Genomic DNA, 17497 nt, shown 5'->3' with positions numbered 1-17497 from the left:
AGGAAACAATTGCATGCAGAACTTTATAAAATACTAAATGAAACATATTTAAATGTAACTGCATCAACTCTGATTTAAGGGCTTATCTTAAGCTACTACATAGTATCTCTTTGAAACAGAGTCCTGCTGCATTTCTTTTCTTTTTGTTTCACCATTATTATCCCAGTTACTCAACATTTAAGGAGAGCAGTATAAAGTTTAGGTTTGTTTTTAAGGAATTTTATGGCTAAAAATAAATTTCATAAACAAATCTGAGTGCTGAAATAATGTACTGCCACAGGTACGTGGATGTTAACATTTTGAAATAGTGGCTATGTGGTATTTAAGTAAGATATTCATTAAAATATATCAATGAAAAGCAATTGATATACTAACATCTATACAAGGGGGAGGTGGAGGAAGATAAAAACAGGCTTAATTCAAGCCTCAATCAGCTTGATTAGATTCTGGATAATTTTTTTTTTCATTTGATCTCTAGTATCCAGGGCTTCAGAGTAACAAACAAAAAGTTTCTAATAATGTCCCTTCGTGTGAATAAAATTGTGCGAGGCAATCTCCAGAAATGAGAAGACACAAGGAGTCATTTCTGCACGTGGCAAGCAAAACCCCTAGAAGCCATAGGACACTTAATGTCGCTGTCTGATCCCCAACAAAGGTGGTACATCCCAGGCAAATGCCATCACAACCAACATAGGTATTCAGAAACAGCATTAATTAGAAACGCTTTCACAGAAAAGCCTTCGTTTACTCCTAACGTGCCTTGCTGGCATCCGCTGGCCCCGCACTCACCAGGCAACGAAAGCCTAGAAGACAATGGAGCCCACCCTGGGTGAGAGGCGCGGGTCTCCGGACGTGCCCGGGAGCACCTAAACGCAGGGCTCCAGGACAGGAGGACCCACTCGAGCCCTCAGGAGCGGATATACTGCGAGTCTTAGGCTTCGGGCCCAGGCCCGGGGAGCCTCTCCAGCAATTCTGCATTTGGAATTTTGAAATTATTCTTAAAGTGACGTACCCCTCCTCTTCCCCGTCCCCGTAACCTGGCCAGAAAAAAAAAAAAAGGCTGAGCTTCAGGCCTCAAAGACTCTGAAGCTTGCCTGCCTGGCGACAAGCCTCTTTCTGGGCAGGGAATGGCCTCCTTTTAAGGACACAGAACTGCGCTATCCCCGAGCCGGTGGGCCGAAGGCAGGGCACCGGCTGCAGCCGAGAAAGCCCGGGCAAGGAGGGCTGGCGGGACCGGGCGCCAAGGAGCCCGGCGAGCCGGTGGGCGGGGCCGCCAAGGAGCGCGGCGGTGCCGGGACAGAAGGGGGCGTGGCCGGGAGCGGGACCTGCGCTGCCGCACCGAGGCTCCGCCTCCGGCCCCGCCCGTTCCCGGGAGGAACTCAAGCAGTGAGGAGAGGGGAGGAGGTAGCGGCGTCGGCTTTGGATCCCTCCTTTCGGGTACCAGCCCACTGGGGAAGCGAGGACGTCGCTCTACACTGCTCTTGCTCCCGCAAAGCCGTCCCTTCTCGCCATGTCTCAGAGCAGGCATCGCGCCGCGGCTCCGCCGATGGAGCGCGAGGACAGCGGAACCTTCAGGTCAGTTTCTGAGCGATCGGGACCGAGCCGGGCAGGGCCCAGAGTGGTGGGCAGCAGGGGGCGGGGGAGCCGGCTATCCAGCAGCATTCTGGGTAAAGCCCCTTCGCGGAGCTCGCTCCTAGCGGCTGCAGGGAGGCGGGCGGGCGGACCAGCGAGCGCTCCACCCCGCCCTCTCGGCCGCAAGCCGGCCGGGGACCCCGCCCCTCCTGCGGCCTCGGGCAGCGCTGGCTGGACCGAGATGGAGAGAGGCTGCCGCGGAGGGAAAGGGGTTTGCAGGCTGGGACCTGGGAGGATGCAGCATTCGCCGTACCTCTCGATTCCCCTGCGAATCCCTCCTACCCGCATTCAAGTTATATTCTTTAAGACCTCCGCAGCGGGGCCCGGAGACTGGCGCGCCTCGCTAGCTCTAACCCTGTCCGACCCGAAGCTCGGTGCCTCTGGCGTCACCGGTGATGGCTGTTAAAACTAGTCTCTGCTTTGCTTCTGCTTCCCTCCCCGCTTTGACATGCAACGCACAGCTTTTTCTGGTTTTTGCAGTTTGGGGAAGATGATTACAGCTAAGCCAGGGAAAACACCGATTCAGGTATTACACGAATACGGCATGAAGACCAAGAACATCCCGGTTTATGAATGTGAAAGATCCGATGTGCAAATACACGTGCCCACTTTCACCTTCAGAGTAACCGTTGGTGACATAACCTGCACAGGTCTGTATTAACCCCATGATCATGTGGGCTGGTGGTCCAGACTTGGATATTGCTTCTCAGTTCGGAAAAAGTGCCCTTTTTGCCAGAGACGTCAGTGAGGAGCAGTCTCTTGAAACTGATGCCTTTCCCAGGTCATTTGGACTTTGCAACTTTCTGATTCTCTCCCTAATTTTCTCTTCCCCAGATATCAAGAGAAGCTCAGAAACATACCCTAAGATCCTCCTAAGGTTCTTCCAAGAATTAGGGAGAAGCAGGAAAGGTTCTTGAAGCAGCCATAGCTGAATCAGAAGGTGCTGTCAAATTCCATAGGTTATAGCAGAGGCCAGGAGGCATGACCCCAGAATTTTCTGACCTGCTCCCCTCTTTGTACGGACTCGTTTGGCACACTGGGTCCACTGTACCACACTTGGTTCTGTATTCAAGCAAAATGAGGAAGGCAGAAGGCTCACCTACACCGTATTGCATAGTAGCTTCTAGTTCCTGACACTGTACAGATATTTTAATAAGATGTTATCGCCTTTATTATATATGAGGAAATAGGCCCAGGGAGATTATAAGAAACATGCTCAAGGTCACATGGCAGCGAAGTTTCAAAATTCAGATTATGGTTACTGAGCTTCAGCAAATGATAACTGAAGTAGCCCATTTGTAAATGTAGACATGTTACTTCTTATGTATCTATTTAATTGCAAACATGAAATATTGAATACTAAATTTAATTTGGAAGAATGCCAGGAAAGAAATTCAGTAAGAAGGCTGAAGTTCCACCATCTGGTAGCCTGAAGGCGTCATTTGTGTCCACGAAAATCTGGAGTCCGCTATTTTCATTGAAGTCCCTTTAAGAACATTTTGAAGCTTTTTTGTCTATGTGGGGCAGGTGGATTGTAGTTAGGTTCTAGCTGGAAGTTTCTCATATGAATGACAGATTCAACATTACGCTACTGCTTTAGCTGGTCTGTCTTTAAGTATTCAGTGAAAATTCAAGAAAAAGTAGCATTTTCCCCCTCTCAGTGTGTTTTATGTGAAAGATTAACAACGTGGGGCAACTGCCTAGTCCCCCTACTGTTCTCACACTGGCCTGTCTTCTGTGCAAGCTTATCTACCTCCATGGTTTCAAATACTATCTAACGGCTAATAATTCTGAAATCTCTGTCTTTAGCCCAGGCACAGTTACAAAACAGTGCATCACCCTGAGTTTGCTAGACATTTTTGCTTGGATGACCCAAAGACACCTCCATCTCTCATTGTCCCAGACTGAATCCATCTTCTCTCTCAAATCCATTTCCCCTGCATTCCCCAGTTCAGTATAGGTACCGCCATCATTCATTTGCTCACAGTAGAGATTTGAGTTTCACCTTTCTGGATTCCTTCTCCTCCCTCTTTGTGTTGTCCATTATGCCACCAGATCCTACTTCCTAAATATCTCTTGAATCTGTCTGCTTCTCTCCTCTTCCTGTTGCTATTTTCTGAGCCACTTGGAATATAGCTGCAGTCTCGTAGCTGCTCTTTGAGCTTCTGTCTTGTGGTATCCATTTTCCACACAAAAAAACAGAGTATTTTTTCTGGCATTCAAATCTGTTCATTTGAAGTATTCAAACTCTTAAAATCCATTCAGTGGTTTTTCCATCACCCTCTGGATGAATACAAATTTCTTAACACGACTGACAACCTTACTTCACAAAGTGTGGTCAACAGCAGCCTTGCTACCACCCAGGCACACCTACTCTTAGTGTGTGTTCTAACAAAATTCCCAGGCAAGTCCTAAAGTTAGAGAAGCACAATCGAGGAGACTGTTCTTTGAACTTTCCTTCTGCCCTTCAACTGTCTAACCTTTTATCTCGAAGTTCCCTCCTTCAAGCTCGCACTGTCCCAACAACTTGGGGCTTGAGAACACACGCTCTGTGTTGCCTCTGAGCCATCACAGTGGCTCTTTCTCTGCCTCCAGTGCTCTTCCTAATCCCCCAGCTCTCACTGACTTACTGATCTTTCAGATCCTTGTTTAGTTATCTCCTCCTTCGTGAACCCTTTCTGAGTCCTTACTAAGAGTAGTGGAGCTACCCCTTCTGTAGGCTACCCTACAACCTGCACTTAGGCCTACTGTGATGCTTCATTTTTCAGACATCGTTTTTATAGACAAAATCTCAGACATTAGGCTGTATGCTCTTTAAGGATAGGGACTCTGCTTAGTTCTCTGCTACAGTTATCTCTTGAACAACACAGTTTGAATTGCACAGGTCCACTTAGATGTCAGTCTTTTTCAGTAGTAAGTACTACAAGACCACACAATCCACAGTTTGTTGAATCTGCAGTTACCGAGGAAGCTAGAAATGGAGGAACCACAGATATAGAGGGCTGACTGTAAATTATGCGTGAATTTTCAGTGCAGAGGGTCGGTGCCCCTAATTCCCACATATTTCAGTGCAGAGCGTCAGTGCTCCTAATTCCCACATTTTTCAAAGGAATACAGTATCCATAATACCTATGTGAATGGATAAATGAGTGTGGTGTCTGTGTTCTCTGATGCTTGAGAACCACACCTGACGTTTGTTCCATGTGCCCTTTCTTTCCTCTACATCAGAGGAATGGATGTCCCATTCTGACACAACTTTGGACAAGTTCTCAACACCTAGTTTGAACTCAGAAGGAAAAAGAGTGAATTTATAATTTACTTGTGTGGTTGCTTACTGATACTAGGCGTCAGGCTCAGTGATTATTAGTCAGGCCTGGTCTGTAGAAGCCCCGTAGCTACCCATGTAAGGGATACAGATGGTATGAAAGACACGTAACAATGTAATCTCTCACATTCCCTAAACAAACCTTCCCCTGCTGTATCCAACAGGTAGCCAGTGACTGCTTAGCCAAGCAGAGGGGTTTCATCCAGTATAGGAGGGGCTGTTAGAGTAAAAGGTGCACTTTTTGCTGTTCAGTAATGTTGCTGTAAGTGCCTCCTTTAAAGAAAATTTCTTGCTATAGAAGAATTTCCTTTCTAGGAATAAAGGAAGTAAGTTGCCTTTCTTTAGCATTCTTGCCTGGCAAACCCCATGGACGGAGGAGCCTGGTAGGCTGCAGTCCATGGGGTCGCTAGAAGTCGGACACGACTGAGCAACTTCACTTTCACTTTTCACTTTCACGCATTGGAGAAGGAAATGGCAACCCACTCCAGTGTTCTTGCCTGGAGAATCCCAGGGATGGGGGAGCCTGGTGGGGGACACAACTGAAGTGACCCAGCAGTAGCAGCATACATAGTGACAGTCTGCTGTATTATCATTTTATGTAATAAACATGTACAAAGTAGACATAATAACGATTTTTATACAAGTATACTTAGAATTAAATACTTAGCACTTTTAAAATCAAAGGGATTTTTAATATATTAATTTTTATGGTATTTTATTTCAGTGTATAACTGTATGTAGTGTGTTTTTATTTCCTAGTGTGTATATATAATACGTGTAGTGACTTTGTTTTGTACTATGCAAACCTGTATGCAAGCCTCACATTTTTTCAGCATGTAAAGAGTTTTTTTTTTTTTTTTTTTTTAACCTTAATTCAGGTGAAGGTACAAGTAAGAAGCTGGCGAAACATAGAGCTGCAGAGGCTGCCATAAACATTTTGAAAGCCAATGCAAGTATTTGGTGAGCTAAATTTCTTTGTATTCTGCAGCTCAAAAATATCATGGCTGAGGTAAGATTAAAAGTTTGATCATGCTCACAAAAGCAACAAAGTAAACAGTTGATAGTGTCTAGCTCTATTAATAAAATTCTATCTCCTTGTGAAGACCTGTCATCCCCTAAAGACACTTTATCCGTCAGAAATTAAATCCAGCTTTTATTAGATGACAAAGAAGGAAGTGGCACCCCACTCCAGCATTCTTGCCTGGGAAATCCCATGGACACAGGAGCCTGGGGCGCTACAGTCCAGGAGGTTGCAAGAGTCAGACGTGATTTAGCAACTAAACAACATTATTAGATGAAGGCTCTCATAAACTAGGTTTTTTGTCTTTTATCCAGATGAGGTACAGGAGTAGAAAACCAGAGTGCTTCTGACAAATATCTTACTGTATTAAGAGTTTCGTTTCTACACTGAAGAAAACAAAGTGTGAGACAGAAAAATATCAGCTAAAAGTACTCTTTTAGAAATTTGAATTTGTAAGGAGACAATTTCCTTCTACTAGAGAATATATACCAAATATAAGAGGATGCTAAATGGAATGTTTATTCTTGACATATCTTTCCAAAGTAAATTTGTTATCACATTAGTTGTTTTTGGAAGGAGCACTGGCCCTGGAGCATCTCTTGTAAAGTGGTGTCTTTTGGTTTCTAATGGGCATATCCAAGAGGAGCATGTTTTGCCTTCAAATTCTTCCCTTTACATGCATTCAAGTATACTTGGGAGTGCATTCTGGTATGTCTGCTTATAGCTGACAGCAGAGGCCTATGAGAATTTAGGATGGGTTTTCTTTGTTTCCCAGCCCTAGAAAAACTTTCTGTTTAGGGATATGTTTAGGTTCTCCTGCAGTGTTCTTCCTGTGTACTTAGTAGTTCTAAACTATTCAGGTCATTTAGAACCAACTAGTGAAAGCCTTGGATCTCATAACATGATGTTTGTTTGCTTCTGCAGGGTCATACATTATAATTGATTTATGCTAGTTTTCTGGACATGCCAGATGGCATGGTGGGTTTTAGATTTTCTGCTTGCTGGTGATGGCCATGCCATTTTTGTGCAACCCAAAGGTCAACTCAGAGTGTTGCATACATTTGTAGAAATGAACATACAGAGTATCCTTTCTGCACACAGGCACTTTGTCTGCAAAAAAAGGCTAATAAAGTTTACTATGTATTTGTGCTTCTTGACAGAGAAGATGGAAATACTAAGCTATAAATCAGGCCTAAAGTGGCCTGATGGGATGAAGAGACTTTCTCACTTCTCCATCACAATTATTTAGGCAGCTTCAGTGTACAGCATTGTAAATGAATGTTCGTATCTCATCAGCCTATGTAAAGCTTGAAATTCTGGCAGGTAGAAACTTAGTAAGTGACAGTGACAACCTCATTGGTAATGGAAGAAATGACTAGCTGCCAAGGTGGCAGTAATCTTGAAATGCAGCTTCTTCCGCATTAGACACCCATCATCCACGTAACTAGTAAGCTCACACTACTCAGAAGAGGTTGTTCTCTTTTGCCTTATTCACAGTCCCTACATGTTGAAATCAGATTCATGCCACCCATAAAAAAAAAAAAAAAAAAACCCACCTGCAATGCAGGAGATGCGGATTTGATCACTGGGTCAGGAAGATCCCCTGCGATAGGGAATGGCAGCCCCCTCCAGGATTCTTGCCTGGGAAATCCCATGGACAGAGGAGTCTGACAGGCTACAGTCCATGGGGTTGCAAAGAGTTGGACACAACTTGGTGACTGAGCACACATACGTAAACCTTAGGAAGATTATCCTAGCATAGAGCAGATGGTAGGTCAGGCCAAGTCTTTCTTCTATAAATCTGGATGAAAAAGCTACATTTACGATCTGTATGGTTTACACTGCCGAGCTAAACATCCTGTTAGTCTTCCCTTTACATGAGGTTGTAACAATCGTGTGTTTATTTAAATACATCTTTTATTGAGCATCTGTTTTATATAAAGCACAGCAGGGCTTATGAAGGTAAGTAATACATAGGCCCTACCATCAAGGATTTTACCGTCTGAACAGGAGAGAGGTATGGTGATGGATAGACAAATAGCATGTATTTGTAAGAGTGTACAACTTAATGGTAAAATAATTGCTTAAGAAAGTATCAAACCAAATGTTACAATGGTTCAAAGAAGGGAGAAATTGTGTCCCATTGGGGTAAAAGAATAGGCTTCTGAGAGAAAGTTGCATTTGAGGTATACCTTGGCTGAGGTATAGATCAGATTCCCATAGAAGAGGTGGGTGAAAAGGGTGTTATTCCATGTAGAAGGAACGCAAGAGCAAAGGCATGGAGAGCTAAATAGAAAATGCTTATCCTTTACTTAATAATTTGGGGAAGATTATTTTGTTTTATAATCCTTTATAAAAATGTTCAGCTTTGCAGTTCCTGATCCCTTAATGCCTGACCCTTCCAAGCAACCAAAGAACCAGCTTAATCCTATTGGCTCATTACAGGTAAGTGGCACAGTTTTTCCATACTTAACTTTGTGCCTACTGGAAAAAAATGTCATAAATGTTGATAATATAAGGGCTAAGAGAAGGAATTAATATTTTAAAGATTAGGTGGTACAACATTTTGTGTTCCAAGTTATGATCAGTAGATATTAAAGTACTAACTTGAAGTTATTTTCATATTTATTTACATTTTGGATTTTCTTCCATATACAGTATGCCTTTGGTTTGTGGAATTCTCATTTGAGATCAATAGGACCTCAGTGCACATGGGTAGAGTGTTTTATAGTTTAAGAATATTTCTTGCCACTCTTGTGACAAATCTCTTTCTACTTCTGTTGAGACAGAAGACTATAAAGAACCCAAATTGATTTATGTAACACAGGGCAAGGGAAGTCGTCTGCTTACCTGCTTATTCTACCAAAAAATATATTCAGCTTTGAATTTCTATGTGAGAACATCCTTCTTGCAGATTATCCATGTGCTCTGTTGGACAACTCCCCCCGCTGTTATCCAGCCAGTCATTTGGTCTCTTTCCTGCTCTATGAGTTCTTATGTATTTTTTATCCCTGTCTTTCCTTAGTCTCATCCAGTGTGTGTGTTTGCTCTCTGCTCCTCACTTGCTCTTGATCGAATGCAGTCAGTTAGACAGCAATGGGTATAGAAGGTTAGTTAGGAAGAGACTTTGGGGACTGATGGCCGTGAGACCGGTAATGTCCTATCCCATGTTCCCAAAGAGGGTGAGAGTAGCTTATCTTTCTGTCTGACCTCTTTGATAACCAGCTCACTATAGCTTAACGGAAGAGCACCATTCACAGCAGGAAACTGCTTCAGTTTTGGTGTCGTGGGCTTATAAGATGTAAAATGCAGGAATATCTGTGGGGAATAGAAGACCTTCTCTTAAATACTGCAGAATATCATTGTTCTCTGCAAACATATAAATAGAAATGGGATCAAAACCATGAGAGAATATCATTAATGTGATTGAGCCATTGCATAGTAAAAATTACTACTAAAGGCTCATCTCGATTTTCTAGGAATTGGCTATTCATCATGGCTGGAGGCTTCCTGAATATACCCTTTCCCAGGAGGGAGGACCTGCTCATAAGAGAGAATATACCACAATTTGCAGGCTTGAATCATTCATGGAAACTGGTATTTGTTTCTTTCTACTGTGATACAGTTGAAGATCTTTGAAGTATTTTGAGAGGATGAAAAAATTTCTGCTGTGATTTCATCTCAAATACTTCTTTGGGGGGAAAAAAAACTGACACACTCCTAGTCTACTGTCTCTAACTTTCTGCTGTTGAGTTTATTAATAAGTATGAATAGTTGGCTTAAGAATACTTATACTTCTTAATTTGATTTTTTTTAAAAAATCATGGGTTGGTAATGGACATGCAAGTAAATAATTGACTCTTTAAACAGTCTTCATTGATATAATAGAGACTTAAACATCATTTTGGAGAAAAAAGCAGTAGTAAATCTCTTGGAGCTTCAGTAGCTGTTCTAGAAGACAGAAGGACTAGGAGAAGATTACATTTAAAAAGAAGATAATTGATAAGAGGCTGCTGCTGCTGCTAAGTGGCTTCAGTCGTATCCGACTCTGTGTGACCCCATAGATGGCAGTCCATCAGGCTCCTCTGTCCCTGGGATTCTCCAGACAAGAATACTGGAGTGGGTTGCCATTTCCTTCTCCAATGCATGCATGCATGCTAAGTCGCTTCAGTGTCCAACTCTGGTGCGACCCGCCCCACCCAGGCTCCTCTGTCTACAGAATTCTCTAGGCAAGAATACTGAAGTGGGTTGCCATTTCCTTCTCCAAAGAGGCTGATAGTGAAATAAAAATAAAGTAGAAATTAACCTTTTGTCTTATAGCAACTTCGATGTTATAAAGGCCACAAATTTTGAGGGAAAAAGTCACTTAATAAAGTACTCCTAAGGATTTCTATTTTAATTTCTTGAGTATATTTTTATCATTGTAAAAGTGGCTTGAAATGAAATTTTAAGTTGGCTAGATATTAGTCTGAAGTACGAAGCAGCTGTTTGCCACCAAGAGACAGTGTGGGTCAGTGCAGGAAGCCCTGAGCCAGAAGCAGAAACCTCACCTTTGTTCTTGATGCAGTCCTTGATTTGCAAGCTTAGGCAAGTTGCTTAATCTGCATGCCTAGGCCTGAGTTTTTAAATCTCTGAACATGGAAATAGATTATATTTATGGTATCTTTCAACTCCAGCCTCTCCTATGCCCTTCTTATTCATGTTGAAGAAAGTCCACATAGTTAGCAGTGTGCAGGAGATTCTAAGTCAGAAGTAGACATTGAAAGACGGGAGATGTAATTGAAATCTACCTTGGTAGATTTGAATATTTCATCAGAATTAAACCAAATACAGCTCATTAAAGCTAGAGATAAGGAGATACATCTGTGGAAGAAAAACAGAAAGATTACCTATTAAAGATAAACTGCTAAAGGAATGCCTTTAAAAGTGTGACAATTAATAATTGCATGAAACAGAACAAGTAAAGATGTCAGGTCAGTAAAAGAATAGTATATAAAAACCATGAGATTGTTCTCTGATCAAACATAGTACTTTAAACATTTGGTCATTCTCTATGGACACTAATTTATTTTCTAACCTAGTGCTCTTTTTCTCCTTTATTTAGGAAAGGGGGCATCAAAGAAACAAGCCAAGAGAAATGCTGCTGAGAAATTTCTTGCCAAATTCAGTAATATTTCTCCAGAGAACCACATTTCTTTGGTGAGTAATGATCAGAAGTCTGTGATGTTAATGTGATTAAACATGTGTTGCTCTCGGAACAACACACGATTGTAGATTTCATTGTGTATAGGTATCCTACAGAGTCGTGGTTTTTCAAAAATCTCTCAGCTGTTCAGTAATACACTACCCCAGTTTTTAGGTGCTTGCTATATGTGAGCCAGAGTCACAGGGGTGGCCAGGAAAGAGAGCTTGGGAACCACAGTCGAATTCAGAATAATATGATGGTTTCTAAAGATGGTAGGTCAGTAGTGCTGTTTTTGCCTTCAGATTGACATTTCACTCTCATCGCTTGATGTCCATTCATTTATCCACTCAGCAAACATTTAGGAAAGTGATAATATTTGCCCAGATTTATGCCAGATACTAGTATATAGTGAATAAGATAGTCTCTGGCCCTAAGGAGTTTGCAGCCAGCCTACTGAGAAAGAAAAGAACCCTGCAGACTAGGCCTTACAAGGGCTTCTTGGGACGATAGAAGAAGGACCCAACCAAGATAGGGTTTCAGGAAGACCTCACTAGAGGAAGTCATGTGTGAGCTGAGACCTATAGGATGACAGCAGTGAAAAGAATTCCAGAGAGAAGAAAGACCATGTACAAAGACCAGGAGTGAAACACTTTATGTTATCCAGAGTAATTTTGGATGGCTGGAGTACTGAATTTGGAGGGAGGGAGTCTCAAACAATGAGGCAGGAAAGGTAAAGAGGGATTGAATCTTGCAGGAAGTACTATGTTCAGGAGATTGAACTTTATCCTGAGGGTAGCATAAAGTCATTAAATAAATTTAATATAGGAAGGGGAGAATCTAATTTATACATTAGAAGGGAATGACTGGCTGCATTATGGTGGATGAATGAATATTAGAGTCATAGGGACCTGCTATAATGCTGTTACAGAAAAGCAGATGAGACGTGATGGTGACCTAGACAAAGGCAGTAGCAATTGAGATGGTCAATTTAAAACTTACTTAGAAAACTGAAGTGAATGGGAGCATAATAACTGGATGTAGAGAGTAGGGAAAAAGGAAGAAGTAAACAGTTTTAGCTTAGCAGCTGCCTAGATGGTGGTACCCATTTAGTAATATGGGGAACAGAGAAGGTGAGTAAGACTTAAGGGGGAGCAGATAATGAGTTAAATATAGGATATATTGAATTTGAAGTGTTTGTGGAGTAGCTAAGTGAAAAAATTGAGTAGGCAACTGGGCATTCATAAGAGATTGGGCTACACAAAATGTAGGTAGGTATGTATGATGGTCCATTATCTGAGAATAGAATGTTATGTACAAAGTGAGAAGTGAAAACTATAGGACTGTCCTAAGCTTATGATTTTAAAAAAGGGCTCGTTCTGTAGGAAGGAACAACTATATCTAGGTAAGTAATATAATTTTGGTTTCACTTTTTTAATAGAAAAATATAAAACATTGTATTCATTTCTTTTAAGACTGGATCAGAGATGACACCACAGTCACAAAACAGTTAGGTTTCAGGTGAGTTCTGTCAAATCTTCAAGGAAGAGATAATCTTCAGTGCTGTTTAAACTGTTCCAGGCAATATATATAATGTGAGAGAAATTTCTATATAAATTTATTTAGGACTGCAAGGGTGTTTCAACATTGGTAAATCTATTGCTATAATTAATTACATTAATGGGTCAAAGAAGGAAAATGTAATCCTCTCAATAGATGCCCCAAAAATATTGGGTAGTCACTACTGATAAATGCTTCTAAAATATCCCTATTGTGATTTAAAATATGTACCTCAGAGGTTCGATCCCTGGTCAGGGAATTAGGTCTCGTATGTTGCGACTAAGATTCTGCATGCCACCACAAAATTGAGGCTCCTAGGTGCTACAACTAAGACCTGGCACAGACAAGTATTTTTTAAAAGATTTTTTAAAAATTAAATATATACCTCAGGAAAAAAATCAAAATCTTGGGTACATGTATATATGTTATATCCATTCCCATTAATTTCAGAAATAAAGGAAAGGATGCCCACTGATACCATTTTTTTAAACCTTGTTCTAGAAGTATCAACCAACGTAACCAGAGAAGAGAAAACAATAAGAGGTTGGAAATAAGAGGAGATAAAAATGATCGTTAACTACAAATAATATAATTGTATCCCTATAAAGCCCTAGAGAAAAACTACTAGAAATAATAAGAGAATTCATCAAGGTAACTGATCAAAAATTAATACACAAGATCAATAGCTTTCTCATTTCTGTTACAAAGGTAACCACCAGAATAACTAAAAATAAAAAGTTGAAAATTATTGCTTCTGGAAAGGGGACTGAAGGTAGGTATGGGGATTGTTGCTTTTATAATTCTGTATTACTTGATTTTTTTGTTGTCTATGTATTATTTTGAATAACAAAATTTATGAAGCTTAGTAACATTGAAATTTGTATTGGAATAAACAGAAGATAAGTATAGATGCCAATCCATATAGGCAGATAGTATGTGACATTGTTCAAGGGTCAGCTGTATTTGCAGATTTGTTTATCATGCTCTTAAATATGTTATACATATTAACAAGACTGTTACGCTATACAAAGGTATTTTGAAATACTTCCAGTATTTCATTGCACATTCTTTTTTAATAGTGTGTTGTTGTTTGATAAATGTGTGAGCTTATTACTGCTGTCTAGTTTAAATTGGAAAGTTAACCAAATGGTATTCATTCAAATATGCTTTATAAAGTGTTGATTGCTTAATTAATACTCATAGTAGCATTGGAACCCAACCCAAGAGTCTTAATGTTAATCTCTGTTTTTCAGACAAATATGGTAGGGCATTCTTTAGGTTGTACTTGGCATTCCTTAAGGAATTCTCCTGGTGAAAAGATCAACTTACTGAAAAGAAGCCTCCTCAGTATTCCAAATACAGATTACATCCAGCTGCTTAGTGAAATTGCGAAGGAACAAGGTTTTAATATAACATATTTGGATATAGGTATGATTGTTTTTTTCTTTGGCTTGTCCCAAAACCTGTTTCTTTTCAAAATATGTTTGACAAACAAAATGTCTATTATAGTAGAGGATTCTGACTATATACAATTACCAGAGTGGTAATACATATCACTGATGTATCCCATTCTTATAAATAATAAAAAGAGAGATAACATCTGTACAGTTGTAATAATAAACAACAATAGCAAAGACTTATAGAGTTACTGTGTGCCAGGCACTGTTCTAGGGACATTACATATTTCAAGTCACAGAATCCTCAAACTAATCCTATGAAGTACATTCTATTATCTTCAGTTCAGTCACTCAGTCATGTCCGACTCTTGGCGACCCCATGGACTGCAGCACGCCAGGCTTCCCTGTCCATCACCCACTCCCAGAGCTTGCTCAAACTCATGTCCATCGAATCGGTGATGCCATCCAACCATCTCATCCTCTGTCATCTGCTTCTCCTCCTGCCTTCAATTTTGCCCAGAATCAGGGTCTTTTCAAATGAGTCAGTTCTTCTCATCAGGTGGCCAAAGGATTGGAGTTTCAGCTTCAGCATCAGTCCTTCCAATGAATATTCAGGACTGATTTCCTTTAGGATTGACTGGTTGGATCTCCTTGCAGTCCAAGGGACTCTCAAGAGTCTTCTCCAACACCACAGTGTAAAAGTATAAATTCTTTGGCCTTCAGCTTTCTTTATAGTCCAACTCTCACATCCATACATGACTACTGGAAAAACCATAGCTTTGACTAGACAGACTTTTGCTGGCAAAGTAATGTCTCTGCTACTTAATATGCTGTCTAGGTTGGTCGTAACTTTTTTTCCAAGGAGCAAGGATCTTTTATTTCATGGCCACAGCCATCATCTGCAGTGATTTTGGACCCCCCCAAAAGTAAAGTCTGTCACTGTTTCCATTGTTTCCCCATCTATTTGCCATAAAGTGATGGGACTGGATGCCATGATCTTAGTTTTCTGAATGTTGAGTTTTAAGCCAGCTTTTTCATTCTCCTCTTTCACTTGCAACAAGAGGCTGTTTAGTTCCTCTCCACTTTCTACCATAAGGCTGGTGTCATCTGCATATCTGAGGTTATTGATATTTCTCCCAGCAGTCTTGATTCCAGCTTGTGCTTCATCCAGCCTGGCATTTCTCATGATGTACTCTGCATATAAGTTAAGTAAGCAGGGTGATAATATACAGCCTTGATGTACTCCTTTCTTGATTTGCAGGCAGTCTGTAGTTCCATGTCCAGTTCTAACTGTTGCTTCTTGACCTGGATACAGATTTCTCAGGAGGCAGGTCAGGTGGTCTTGTATTCCTGTCTCTTTAAGAATTTTCCACAGTTTGTTGTGATCCACACAGTCATAGGCTTTGGCATAATCAATAAAGCAGAAGTAGATGTTTTTCTGGAACTCTCTTGCTTTCTCAGTGATCCAATAGATATTAGCAATTTGATCTCTAGTTTCTCTGGTGTTTCTAAATCCAGCTTGAACATCTGGAATTTCTATTATCTTAGGTATAAGTGAAGAAAGTAAGACAAAGAAAGGTTGAGAAACTTGCCTGAGATAACATAGCTGGTCAGTAGAGCCAGGTTAGAAGAAGAGTCCCTGCCAGTATAATATCTGTTAAACTAGCCCTGATGGACATCTTGATGAATAAAAAGGTACCCACATTTCTAGAACAAATACCAAGTCTGTGGGGGCTGGGCCAGACATCTTCTCTCCACTTTGTCACTGTGTTCCAGTTCTGGGAGATAAATGGGGACAATTTACAGCTTCATCTCATCCCAGCTATCAACTTCTATATTTTTTCTAGCCCATGATCATTCAAATAGACAAATGTGGACGGATTGGAAAGCAAGTCAGCGTGGGTTTTCTTTTAATGCAGTGGATAACTGGCTAGTTTGTGTGTTCATGTGTGTATTTGGTATCTTGATTTAACATCAGTATCGTATGCGAGGAATTTGATATCCCTTAGCCCAGCCTCAGTGACTTGGGGGGAACCTAGCCCATCAGAGCTACTACTACGGAAAAAATAGGGTATTTAGGGGCTGAAGAAACTTCTGATTTTCTCTGCTACTTTGGGATTGAATAATGAGTCAGGTGCAATGTCTTAATATACTGGGAATGATGTAGAACCTGAGGATTAATGCAGAAAGATGATCAGGAAAGGTGGTTGATTAAGAGGCCATGCATTCAAAACTATTTATGAATTTGGGAAAAGGAAACCTGAGATGGTTTTTAGATAATGAAATGCTTCTGACTAATTTTAAGAACGGAATGGTTCTTACGAATAGAGAATAGCACCTGATAAGTGGAGTAGCAAATAAAAAAGTGCTTGGGGAGAGGGACAGTAACAAAAAATGTTTTTACAAACAAATCTGCTTTCCCTGCATGCGGCGTTAATCATCACGTTTGAATGTGTCATTGCAGAAGAACTGAGCGCGAACGGACAGTACCAGTGTCTTGCTGAGCTATCCACCAGTCCCATTACGGTCTGTCATGGCTCGGGGATCTCCTGCAGCAGTGCGCAGAGTGATGCAGCTCACAATGCTTTGCAGTATTTAAAGATAATAGCAGAAAGAAAGTAAACTTGGAACAACCGAGAAAACCCTTCAGTAGCACCTAAGAAGTTCCCCTGTCACCCCTTCCCAAGTAAAGTTTATGTATTATAATGTTTGAGTTTGTGTGTTGGTTTTAAATCTCTTCATAGATTCCATCAACACTCCAGATTTCATTATCTCCTAGTAGTTGTTACTAAGATGTTTTTAATGGCTTCAACTTTGTATTGGTATATTGTATTTATAAACTTTGTACCATAGGCAGAGTGTAGCACCCATTTTCCAATGCCCTGTACATAGAAGGGAAAAACTGCATGTTTGTTGTTGATGATGATGGTGAAATAAAACTGCTAGCAACAGTCTTTACTACTGGTGCTTAACCGCTTTGCACAAGGCTTTGTAAAGGGATTTCAAAGGAAGCCCCTTAGAATTAGTGTTGAGGAATGCGCTAACAGGTTTTAATTGAATGCAGTTGTTAAATTTCCGAGAACACGATTGGTCTGTGTATTTGAATCCATGTAATAAAGAGCTGTTGTTATAATGGGTTCTGTTCATTTTATTAAAGCACTACTGACTTGACTGTGGCCCTGTTCTTTTCAGCCATTCCTATGAGGAACATTATAATGTGGATACTGTATTCTTTACATATCTCTAGTTCACTTCTGAAAGTCAAAGTTAAAAAAACCAAGCAATACTTTACAAATATATATGTGATGAATCACGTCCATATTTTCTCTAGTCATACACAGTATTTCTTTTGATATAACCATTCATGGATGAATTAGTAG

The 17497-nt window shown here is 40.7% G+C and overlaps 1 protein-coding gene across 2 annotated transcripts; it reads left to right on the top strand.

Annotated features, from left to right (window-relative positions):
- The first annotated feature begins 1354 nt into the window (after positions 1 to 1354).
- Positions 1355 to 17288, top strand: PRKRA (protein activator of interferon induced protein kinase EIF2AK2). Of its 2 annotated transcripts, XM_040227712.1 has the most exons (8): positions 1355 to 1575; positions 2113 to 2282; positions 5836 to 5917; positions 8345 to 8423; positions 9458 to 9575; positions 11083 to 11177; positions 13974 to 14148; positions 16582 to 17250. In XM_040227712.1, the coding sequence occupies exons 1-8, from the start codon at positions 1511 to 1513 to the stop codon at positions 16737 to 16739; spliced, it is 942 nt and encodes a 313-aa protein (XP_040083646.1). In that variant the 5' UTR covers positions 1355 to 1510; the 3' UTR covers positions 16740 to 17250. The 2 variants fall into 2 exon arrangements, with proteins under 2 accessions (XP_040083646.1, XP_040083647.1); XM_040227713.1 differs by lacking the exons at positions 1355 to 1575; positions 2113 to 2282; positions 5836 to 5917 and adding an exon at positions 5943 to 5966 and having other exon boundaries at positions 16582 to 17288.
- The last annotated feature ends 209 nt before the right edge of the window (positions 17289 to 17497 follow it).

The sequence above is a fragment of the Oryx dammah genome, unplaced genomic scaffold, assembly GCF_014754425.2.
Source record: "Oryx dammah isolate SB20612 unplaced genomic scaffold, SCBI_Odam_1.1 HiC_scaffold_27, whole genome shotgun sequence".
In the NCBI taxonomy this organism is placed as follows: Eukaryota; Metazoa; Chordata; class Mammalia; order Artiodactyla; family Bovidae; genus Oryx; species Oryx dammah.
Note: the sequence above shows the minus strand (reverse complement) of the source record. Positions and strands in the feature narration are given on the sequence as shown.

Excerpts from the sequence above, each read along its gene's own strand:
- PRKRA (XM_040227712.1), top strand. The coding sequence starts at position 1,511 with ATGTCTCAGAGCAGGCATCGCGCCGCGGCTCCGCCGATGGAGCGCGAG. Across the intron at positions 1,576-2,112 it reads GAGGACAGCGGAACCTTCAG|TTTGGGGAAGATGATTACAG; the intron begins GTCAGTTTCTGA and ends TGGTTTTTGCAG. Across the intron at positions 9,576-11,082 it reads TGAATCATTCATGGAAACTG|GAAAGGGGGCATCAAAGAAA; the intron begins GTATTTGTTTCT and ends TCCTTTATTTAG.